This window comes from Schistocerca serialis, chromosome 7 (genome assembly GCF_023864345.2).
Source record: "Schistocerca serialis cubense isolate TAMUIC-IGC-003099 chromosome 7, iqSchSeri2.2, whole genome shotgun sequence".
Taxonomy (NCBI): domain Eukaryota; kingdom Metazoa; phylum Arthropoda; class Insecta; order Orthoptera; family Acrididae; genus Schistocerca; species Schistocerca serialis.
The window spans coordinates 180,709,969-180,722,185 of record NC_064644.1 but is presented as its reverse complement, the minus strand read 5'-3'; the positions used below and the strand labels follow the sequence as shown (position 1 = coordinate 180,722,185).

Here is a 12,217-nt window from a genome sequence, read left to right as displayed (position 1 = left end):
AACCGCAACCATGGTCTCCGAGCTGATAGTCCATGCTGCTCCAAACGTCGTTGAACTGTTCGTGCAGATGGTTGTTGTCTTGCAAACGTCCCAATCTGTTGACTCAGGGATCGAGACGTTGCTGCACGATCCGTTACAGCCATGCGGATAAGATGCCTGTCATCTCGACTGCTAGTGATACGAGGCTATTGGGATTCAGCACGGCGTTCTGTATCACCCTCCTGAACCCACTGATTCCATATTCTGCTAACAGTCATTGGATTTCGACCAACGCGAGCATCCAATGCCACAATACGATAAACTGCAATCGCGATAGGCTCCCTACACGAGGCACCACAACAACCTTTCACCAGGCAACGCCGGTCAACTGCTGTCTGTGTATGAGAAATCGGTTGGAAACTTTCCTCATGTCAGCACGCTGTTGGTGTCGCCACCGGCGCCAGCCTTGTGTGAATGCTCTGAAAAGCTAATCATTTGCATATCACAGCATCTTCTTCCTGTCGGTAGCACGTCATCTTCCTGGTGTAGCAATTTTAATGGCCAGTAGTGTATTTTAATATTAACTACAAAATTTAGTCCATGCTGGGTGCTTTCCTATAAAAACCATGGTTTTGGTTTTCTGCAGTGAAATTTGTAATTTTATATTCGTAACATCTCTAATTCAGTTAATCAACAGCTGCCTGTAAAACACTCTCTTTCCTTGAAATGAGTGTAGAGTAGTTAGTGTATAGAAGTATTTTTAATACTGATGCATAATTTCCTTGTTTGTTGGGCAAGGTTTGAGAGTTTCCAACTAGATCCTAAACAATGATAAATTTTCGGACACGCTGATATCAGATTTCTGTAGTATCCTTCCCACTTACGTACATTCGAGACTTATTCTTAAAACATTACCGAAGGTTTTGTCGGTATCTAAAAATATTTACTGTGTTCCTTGGTTAAACTCTTGTTGTTTTCAGTAACTTGTAAAATTAAAATAGCATGTCTTTTCCAAAAACCCGTACGTTTAGCAAGAATGCTTTGAAATCTGCTGCTTATAATTCTGGATATAGTTTATAATTTGTATCAACAACTTTTATTACTCTTAGTTACAGCAAAATGTTGCTTCTTTTGCCTTACTTGTACTGTTGCTTTTACTTTACCCTTTCTCCGGCTTTGAGGGATATTCTTCTGCTTCCAACAGTTATCAAAATATGTAGCAGTTTAAAATGAAGCAGCATTCCTCCATATGTAATTAAGTCTGCATTAAATCCATCTGTTCCAGTTGCTTTCCTATTTCTTGTGGCCTTTATAGCTGCCATCTTTTATATTAATACATCCACTCATGTTATTTTGTATACTTTCGACACATTATAAAGTTTTATGATATTTTTCTGATGTTGTTTAATCGAACTGTTTCCCTTTCTGACGTGTCTTATGCTTTAAGTTTCAAAGTCTTGTACTTGTATAGGCTGAAAAAAGTATTAAATTTGCAAGTTTTGACAATAGTAAAGGATGATCGTTAAATTATGTTAGAAACAACGAAGGAACCAATTTAGAAACCCGCGGCACACTTCATGTAATTACTTCGACTTAAGACTGCTAAACAACTCTTGACATAATCAGGAAATTCCTGTGAAGCATGTCTAGAGAGTCATGTAAATACTAAACGATAATACTGGCCATTATGAAAAGAAACGCCGTTACTATTGTAGACTAGTTTCTTGTAGTAACATGGTGCTCTAGATCAAGTGTTTGCTTTTACATTGCTTTGGATAGTTTTCTGGCTCAGGTGATACGTTGTATACAGTTATGCCGAACCGTTCTTATTTAGACCAACAAGTAGGTAATATCTTCGGTTTTACTAACATGGCGACCCTCGTACAGGAGAAGCGCTGCCCACTGCCGCTGGCGTTCCTGCCCGTCGTGGAGCCACCGTCGGACTCTGCGATGATCGTTGAGCATCCAGCGGACGTTCTCAAGGCAGGCAGCTACAACCAGGTGCCCATAATTCTGGGCGTCACTTCTGGAGAGGGGATCATCATACCCTTCTGTAAGTAAAAAGATCTGCGAATTCCCTGCCTTTACTTACTCAGCTTGGGTCATATATGACTCAGTTGTATTTTTTGTAATACTTACGATCTGCATAGAGATCTGCAAAGTACAGTGTGACGAAGGGTTTCTTTTCAACGCCCCCGTATTCTGAGTACGAGTTTTGTGTGTTTCGCCGCGTTTTGCCTCAAGTATTCGATTTTCGAGTAAGTATGGTCATTGCACACTACTGAAAAAACGTACTCTTTAATTGATTTAGTTTCGAGAATATTGGTCGCAGCACGTTGAAATTGCACTAGTGTCCAAAATTTATAGTGGCGCTCGTAAATTACCAAAGTCATTAACAACCTTTGTAGGACAATTTCGCGGCTTGCCTTTATTCTCTTTCTTAAGGGGAGTTTTACTATCCTTGACCCGAAAAAAACATTTTCTTTGAGAATTTTTTTTCTCCGGATGTATTATAGATATGAATGTCAAATTTAGTCAAAATGTTTATTGACATTTCCTCTTCACACTGGAATTTCTTCGACCAGAAATGTCGAAGAGCAAAGGCGGAAGTGCCGTCGGAACGAAACAAAATTTTCGATGTAGACCTTCACGAGAAGTATGTCACAGGTTAGCCGCTCGTCTGAAATCAAAATTGAGTTGACGTTAGCGAGGTATATAAGATTCTTTAGGAGTTGTACCTCGCTTAAGTTATGTGGACCATAGGAAACAAAATGGAGGCCATTTGAAAAAAATATGGTTTCTTCCATCGATTTTTCGACTTCGACGGCCAAGTAAAATTACTTATAGTTGATGGATCGGAATAAAAGTGATACAACTCCTAGACAATTTAGTTAGCTTCGCCGGAAACAAAGAATCATGCCAATCGGTTCAGTAGATTTGAAGTTGCGATACCGCGCGGGAAAAAAGTCATTTAGAGAAAAACGCGTTGAAGTTTTGACTACATGTAAATGCAGAATTATGCAACTTACGTTCAATCTGCTATTCCGGGTCCATAAACTAGTTGTTCCTCTTCCTCACAGAGGGCGTTCTGCTCGATCTGGGCCACCCTGCGCTGCTACACAGCCGCTCGTACGGCGAGTGAGAAGCGGTTTTCGGCCTCTTGAATCCGGTGGTCGTCCGAACGCTTGGCGAACTGCATCGAATAGAGCCCCAGGGTGACGTCCATAGTCCCCTTCGTTGAAGCTGCTCACTGCCAGGAAAGTCGCAATCTGCACAGTCTTCGCACCAGAATGCAAATGCTTGGAATCTTGTATGTTTCCTCCCATGCACCGGTACAATAACTCGTCCTCCGAAAGAAAAAAACTGGTGCTTGAAAAAGGCCGATTTATGGCAGGTGCATTTTTTTGTTCAACCGCGAATAACAAACATTTCCGTTCTGTATTCGGAAAAACGGTTTCAGGGGTGGATTCTAAACACTTTTATGGATCCAAAAATGCATTTTAAAAGTATCGATTTTTTTAACTAAAAGAAAGTAAACCTCCCTTTAAGGCTGATCACTTCAGCTCTGATGGACACTCATGTTCAGAAAAAAACAGAAAGCTTGAACGACTAGAGATGGGACGTTCATATTCACAGGATATGTACATTAGTATGTTGTGCAGAAATGATTAGCATTTGAACCATGTCGGCCCGCGGCTTCAAGGCCAACATCGACACTACGACGCAACACCACCTTCCTGTAAAATGCGCCTGTGGCTCTCGTTGTCGCTATAAACCGAGGGTAATGGACCACTGAGTCTTGAGCAGAAGTGCACGATGGCTGGCAGACGTATGCGCGAAACGTACGGTTAAGTCACGGAGTTTGAAAGACGGCGCATTATTGGCATGAGAGAATGCGTTACATCCAACCGGGAAATTACTGCTCGTGTGGGACAAAGAGTTTCGGCAGTGCAACGGCTGTATGCAGAATGATTCACGTAATGTCGTATAACACGACGAGATGGTTCAGGTCGCAACACCCAGACCAGCCCTGAGTAGATCGACACCTAATTCGAATGGCATTACTGGGCAGATCTACGTCCTCCTCTGATCTGGCGCAAGAGTGGAATTGTGTAACACATTGAACACTATCACGGGTGACAGTCCGTCACCGTTTATTACGGCATGGGTTACGTGTGCGTCACCCACTTCTCCGCCTGCCTTTGATAAACGTGCAGAAACATGCTAGACGGCAATGGTGTATAGAAGACATCGCTGGGGACAGGAATGGCATCAGGCAGTGTTTTCGGACGAGTCTAGGAACCCTTGTTTGAAAATGATGGCCGCATTTTGGTTCGCCGCAGACAGGGGGAGCGGCATCACTGTGACTGCATTAGCACAAGACGTACAGCACCAACTCAAAGCCTTATGGTATGGGGTGCTATTGGGTGTAACCACAAATCAGAGTTGGTGTGTGCCCAGGGCACTGTCACCAGTATGACCAATGTGAATGACATCCTCAGACCCCTATCCACATCCTTTCTGTAAAACACTCCAGATGCCATTTCTCAGTACGACAATGCACAAGCACATGTTGCTGCACGAACACGTGCCTTCGTGGTGTCACAGGATGTCAGAATGTTGCCAATGTCCGCCAAATCACCAGACTTGTAGGCAATCGAAAATGTGTGGACTACTGTGAAACGACAGGTGCAACGCTGTGACCCAGTGCCAACCTCCACAGACGAGTTTTGGAACCAGGTGAATGCAGCATGGATAGCTACACCACAGGACGCCATTCGCGCCTTATAAGTGTCGATGATTGAATTCCTGCAGAACATGCGAATGTACCCGTCCTGTGAATATGAACGTCCTGTTTATGGTCGTTGAAGGTGTTCATTTTTTTCTGAATCTTTGTGTATCGTTCTAAGATTAAACAAGGGAAGAAAAGAGGTAAACTGGAAAAAATCAGATGCCAATACGTATATGATCTTCAAAAGCTTCGCGAAGAACCACCAGGCTTAAGTGTTAATCTAACGTTTATAACGTAAACCTGTGTTGTAGCAATCACTCTCAGGGGCTAGAATCTGTCCACCACAGACCATTGTACAAGCTACTAAACATACCTTTTCGCGAACATGTAATGAAATAAATAAAGCAAAAGCTGCCTTGTGCTGGAGAGTTGTTTGTATATTCCAGTGTCCAGTATCCTAACAGAAGAGGGTATCGCCGACATGAAGGAGAACTTCACGGCGCTGATCGGCTCCCAGCTGCCGCTACCCACGGAGGAACAGCGGACCCGAGCAGCGGAACAGCTGGAGCAATTCTACTTTGGGGACGAGGGCTTCTCTACAGAGGATATGCAAGCTGTTGTTGATGTAAGTCTGGTGTGCTAGTTGAGGAGAGCAAAACGGAAGCCTAAGTTTTAAATTAAACGTTCAAGAAGTTGTTCACACACGAGAATGGTACAAACATACCGTCATTTGACCATCGGACAGACTCCCGTATGGACGTCGTTGTAATAAGCATCCCTGGCGTAGAGAAACAACTGAAAGATGTGAAAGAAAATAAATCATCAGCTCCCCATAGAATTCCAATTAGGTTTTAAAAAGAATTCTCTACGGCATTGGCCCCTTGCCTAGCTTTCTTTTATCGTGAATCTCTCGCCCGGCACAAAGTCCCAAGCGACTCGAAAAAAGCGCAGTTCATTCCAATAACTATGTAACAAGGATAAAAGAACGGACCTGCAAAATTACAGGCCAATATCCCTAACTGCAGTTTGCTGCGGAATCATTGAACATATACTCAGTTCGAATATAATAAACTTTCTTGAGACTGAGAAGCTTATGTCCAGGAATCAGCATGGTTTTAGTAAGCATCGCTCGAGCGAAATTCAGCTTGGCCTTTTCTCACATTATACACTGCGAACAGCCGGCCGCTGTGACCGAGCGGTTCTAGGCGCTTCAGTCCGGAACCGCGCTGCTGCTACGGTCGCAGGTTCGAATCCTGCCTCGGGCATGGATGTGTGTGATGTCCTTAGGTTAGTTAGATTTAAGTAGTTCTAGGTCTAGGGGACTGATGGCCTCAGATGTTAAGTCCCATAGTGCTCAGAGCCAATTGAACACTGCGAACTGCGGATGAATGGCAACAGGCAGATTTGCGGAAAGCATTTGACGCGGTGACCTTTTGTAGGCTGTTAACAAAATTTATGGAAGTTCACAGATATAAGAGTGGTACGAAAACTTCTTAACTAATAGAACCCAGTATGTCGTCCGTGACGGCGAGTCTTCATCAGAGACAAGGGTATCGTTAGGAGTACCCAGGGAATGTGGCGGTTTTTGTGTATCATCAACATCGACATGTGCAATGAATATGGATGATTCGATACTCTATGGTATTCTGCGGTTTGAATTCACTCTGTTTTTTTTTTTTTTTTTTACCAGTTGCATTGATTTGATTTTGCAAATGATACTGACAATATTATACACATGTATAATGCATTATTCAAACTATAACTTCTCCCGGATAATTATTTTGTTCAAATTACACAAGAATTCCACCTGACATAGTGTAATAATGTTGACTGTAAGCTGTGTTCATATCACTAAAATTACAGATAGTACATCAGAGCTTTTGTAATTTTTTTTGTCTTCGATGGATTTAATTATTCTTAGCAAATTGATCATGAAAGGGAACCACAGAATACCACCCGCACACAACACTGACGTATGCTACCAGAAATATTTTTCCCCGTGATTCGTGCGTAGTTTAATTTTGGCCACATACATCAGCAATGAAATCTTGTTCAACAATAAATACCATCAGCACTGTTCTTAGAAAATGCAGTCTGATTCGATTAATTTGTTCTTTTATAAATAGAGTTCAGTATCACCGGTGCACATTTATTTCTCACATCGGAATATTGCTTGCAGTTCCAAGTAATTTAAATTTGCCGCTTTAATAAAAGTTAAGATGGCGGCCAACAAAAGATAGAGGATTTCTTTTTTAATTAAGATTTTCCTTTTCCCAATAACTATTTAATCATTTAAATTGATGCCACCGATAAAAAATTATTAAATTGTTTTGAAAATTAGTTTAACACAAACCCATGCTATTTTCAACTAGAAGTACAGACGAAGTTGCTATATAATCTCAACTAAGAATGGCTGCGTTTCTTGCAGCTATGATAAAGCAATTAATACAAAATTATAATTAAAACATGATGTGAATTTTCAATAATTAATCATAAATAGTTTTAACGCACTTGGCTCTATTTGTTTTTACCAGCAAATGAACATAAAAGTACAATAATTTTACATTAAATGTTTTTCATTTAACAGACTTCAAATCGATTCGCATCTTGCGTCGGCGATGTACATCAGAAGAAGACAACAAAAGGGTACAAAACAAAAGAAAAGAATGACATAGATTAACAAAGAATGTGAGACAAATATTGTCTCTGTTTTACATAATTATCATCTTTTTAAGAAATAATTACATAATTGAATGAATATTATCCACACGTTCATATTCCACTCGTAATAAATATATGTATATATATATCGTGGATGTTATAGGAAGTGTGATAGGACCGCTGTTGTTGTCTATATACATAAATGATTTGGTGGACAGGATGGGCAGCAATCTGCAGTTGTTTGCTGATGATGCCGTTGTGTCCGGTAAGGTGTTGAAGTTGAGTGACTGTAGGAGGGTACAAGATGACTTAGACAAAATTCTAGTTGGTGTGATGTATGGCACCTAGCTCTAAATATAGAAAAATGAAGTTATTGTGGGAGAGTAGGAAAAACAAACCTGTACTGATAGGATACACTGTTAATAGTGTCCTGCTTGACACAGTCAATTCTTTTAAATATGTGGGCGTAAAGTTGCAAAACTGTATGAAATGGAACGAGAATGTGAGATATATGGTAGGGAAGGCGAACACAGTACAAACACTAGAAGCAAATTTCTAGTTCTAACAGAGTTACGCTGTGTTTTATACGTGGAAAAAACTCTTATTTCTTTTACTTAGCTCACGTTTAGGTAAATGTAAGTTGTGCATCTCTTTTCCAGTGAGTGTGATTCTGGGAGGTCAGCAGAGTATCCATCTGCCACTGCCTTAACCCCTTCCTCGGATGGTATGAAGATACAATCCGTCGACAATAGTGTTGTTAAAGGCGAAAATAATCAAGACTCCCCCAAAGATCGGAAAATAAATCGGTCGTGTCCTTTTCAGATTAACCGTGCCGGCATTATCTTGAACCATTTTGGCAAACGACAGAAAATCTAAATATGGAAGATAGGATTGAGACTTGAGCCCCTTCTCCTCCCTAATGGAAATCCGGTGGCTTAAGCACTGCGTCTAAGTTGTGTTCTCCCAATAGTTTTGTTGCACGACGGTTCAAATGTCAAACATTGTATATGCTTACAGGGGGAAATAATCAGTTCTTTGAAGTACTGCTCTGTATGTTTTGATGCGCTTGAATAGCATCTCCAAATTTTTCTACAAAGTAACTTTTTATTTGCAGCTGTTTTCTGACGTGTACTTCATACAACCAGCGGACTCCTTCGCTAGGGCCGTGGCGAACTCCAGCAACATACCAGTTCACTTCTATTACTTCAGCTACAACGGAACTGGCTCGATAGAATACGGTAAGTGTTCCCTACCACGCACTGCTTTTCAGCTACATCTACATCTACATTCCACAAGTCACCTGATGGTGGGTGGCGGTACTTCTGGTACCACTATTTGACCCCCCCCCCCCCTCCCCCCGCCCCCATGTCTGTTCCATTCGTGAATGGCGCGTGATTCTCGATAAATCCCCGTATTAGGTCTAGTTTTTCGAATTTTCACGGTGCTGGTACTGCGAACGGCTGAAAGCAAGGGGAAACTACAGCCGTAATTTTTCCCGAGGGCATGCAGCTTTACTGTATGCTTAAATGATGATGACGTCCTCTTGGGTAAAATATTCCGGAGGTAAAATAGCACTGTGCCTCTCTTGCATCGTCTGCGATTGGGGTTTGTTGAACATCCCCACAATGCTCGCTCACCGACTAAACGATCCCATGACGAGACTCGTCGCTCTTCCTTGGATCTCACCTACCACTTCTATTAATCCAACTCGGTAAGTGTGTCAGACTCATAACTAACACTCAAGAATCCGTCGAACAATTGTTTTGTTAGCCTCCTCTTTCGTGAATCAATTCCTATCACTCTAAGTATGGCATCTCCTTATCCAACTGTTTGTTTTACGTGGTCATTCAACGGAAGATCGTTCCAGATGGTTACTCCTAGATATTTTACTAGAGTCACTGTTTCTATCAGTTTGTCATCAATACTGCGACGGTACCCTAGTGAATTTCTTCTCCTACATATGCTCGTTATGCTACATTTCTTTAGGTTCAGGTTCAACTCCCAACCCTTGCACCATTCATCAACCCTATGCAGATCCACCTATCTTTCGATACAGGCTGCTGACGTTGCTACCTTGTTAAAGGCAACCACATCATCTGCCAACATACTCATGGAGCTTCCGATATTACCCACTAAATCATTTACATATACATTTTGAGAAAAAAAGTGAAACGCCCAGAAGGGCAGGAGGAAATTAAATGAAACTTCGCGGAAGGAAAACAAATGTGATGTTATTTCATTGTTTACTAATAGAGTCAAATTTGAGCCATCTAGGCGGTATGAACCTACTTATCGCTAAGACGTTGCACCCCCTCTGGCCTGGATGCGATTAATGTCATAAAGCTATTGTATCCTCTCCTGAAGCAAGCTGCGTCACAAACGTTGTAACTGGTCCTCGATATCCTAGATTTTTGTATCGCGACAGAGCTGATACCGGAGCTGTTCCCACATATGTTCTATCGAGGATACATCTGAGAATCTTTCTGGTCACGAGAGTATCTCAACATTACCGTGTCATTTGATAGAGAAACATGCCATGTATGAAGGAGCATTGCCCTGTTGAAAAATGGCACCACGATATTGTCGCCTGAGACTTGAGAACGCAGGATGTTTGTGACGTACCGCTGTGCCATCACAGTTCGCTCAACCACTACAAGCCGTGTCACAAAGTCATGCCCGACGACTCCCCAAACCATGACGCCAGCAGTGACCCTGCACAGGGTCTCTAAACCGTTGGAAAACTGCGACCTTTCCTCAGGTCGCCACTGTACTCGCAAACATGGTTATTCTGGGTTGTGCACACCTATTGTTTATTTCCGAACACCGTGAACCCCATGGGCCCACATTCCACACTTCCCAGTCATGGCATCTCTCCAAACACAGCAGTGTGTTTTGTGTTGTTAACAGCAGTCTACGCATGGGACAATGACCTCATAGTCCGGGTTCTCTATACTACAACCAGCTGTTCGTGATAGCCCAGAATGTTGCAGGGGGTCCATTACTTCTTCTCGAATGGCGGTCACAGATGTGGAGAGGTTACGATGTGATTGGTTCACATTACGGCGATCCTCCCTTGTGATGTCCAGACTTGTTGGAGCGGCGTCTTGACGACACATCAGCCTGCTCTGACGTCCCCATGCAGTCCAACATCCGAATGTCTCACAAATCTGGATACTGCACGACTTGACCATACGGGCCGAAGGAGCCCCACAATGAGGCCCTTTTCACAATCTCTTGACTGTTGATAACGCTGCCTCATTCTAGTACGCAGCATCTCCCTGTCCTTCACAGTTATCATTCGACGTGTAAACGCTATTCAGGCCCCTTGTATACTGTGACAGGTCTAGTAACAATACTTAAGACGAACAGCAGCCGGCCGCTGTAGCCGAGCGGTTCTAGGCGCTTCAGTCTGGAACCGCGCGAGCGCTATTGTCGTATGTTCGAATCCTGTCTCGGGCATGGATGTGTGTGATGTCCTTAGGTTAGTTAGGTTTAAGTAGTTCTAACTTCTAGAGGTGTTAAGTCCCATAGTGCTCAGAGCCATTTGAACCATTTTTTGAACGAACAGCAACAGCACTAATGCTCTCTGGTGATCGTTCTGTTTATTTACATGCCAGCCGAAATTGTGTACGTGTACGAAGTAACATTAACATCCGACCACATCTTCAGGATGCTTCACTAGTCTGCCAGGCTGTGTATGCACTGACGGAAGAAAATCGCAGGAAAAACCTCTCCAATTAGGCTGCTGGATCCGCCCATCTTGTTGTACCAGCCAATCATGCGATAGGACTTAACTTTTTACTTTTCAGTTGCCCAGCCATATAGCAGTCGAAAGTAGCAACTGTCTACCTGTCGCTCGAAAAACTGTTTCAGAAGACTGTATTTAATATTTCAGTATTGTTGTAATGTTGTTTCAGTGTCATCATAGTGAGCGAGCATCAAGCCAGCAATTCTGCTCCACGAACTGTGGACCAAAAACCGCTATCTATATGGTCATTCATTATTATGACATCGGAACGAAAGAGCATAGGATCGATCTCTATCAGAAGGTGTTAATCGTTTATCGCTATTGACTTTCCCGACCATTTATCTGTCAGCAAGGATTCGGCCTCTTTCAATCTGCTACGCCGCATTACCTGATTTCGCAGTAATTCTCAAATATAATTCAGCACAGACTTCTACGGCACAAACGTATATACTGTGGTCTCTAATTGTCAGCCGTGTTAAGGAGATATACCTTCCTACTTTTTCAAATTCTAGTTCATTACTATTGATCAATTATACACAATATTTTTGTCGTGACCTCCATTGAATACGAAAGTTCGACCGTGTTTGTTGGCAATGTATCTAGCTTGTTAACTCACGAGTAAGTAGCTAATACAGTTTCCGAGGCAGTTTTAGAACACTATCTCGAAACTATTTGTCCCTGTTATCCATTCTAAAATCATGCCTCTAACAACGCATAGCTGACAGTCTGAAATATTCTCCTAACCACTTCCGGATGATCGAGGACATTATACGTTATAATTCTAACGCTCTCTTCAAAGTGTTCACATTTTGTTTTTTTATGTAGGTGACGATAGAAAGAAACAATTATTGTTTTGTGTTTCTAGTTTGACGCATGTCTTTCTTCGTTATCTCGTAGTTTGACTCCATATTTATCACACCAAGCATTGCTGAGTTTTTCATGTAAAGTGACAGTCTATAACTACTGGTGTCCTTCCCTTCCACCGAGCGAGGTGGCGCAGTGGTTCGACACTGGACTCGCATTCGGGAGGACGACGGTTCAATGCCGCGTCCGGCCGTCCTGATTTAGGTTTTCCATGATTTCCCCAAATCACTCCA

At 42.4% G+C, this 12,217-nt stretch overlaps 1 protein-coding gene across 1 annotated transcript in view; it reads left to right on the top strand.

Moving 5' to 3' along the window:
- The window catches only part of LOC126412953 (cholinesterase 1-like), a 53,258-nt gene that overhangs the window by 34,211 nt on the left and 6,830 nt on the right, over positions 1-12,217 (top strand). Inside the window, exons 6-8 of the mRNA XM_050082845.1 lie at positions 1,867-2,032; positions 5,158-5,336; positions 8,487-8,610. Coding sequence (XP_049938802.1) covers positions 1,867-2,032; positions 5,158-5,336; positions 8,487-8,610 — 469 coding nt within the window. The remainder of the gene's footprint in view (positions 1-1,866; positions 2,033-5,157; positions 5,337-8,486; positions 8,611-12,217) is intronic.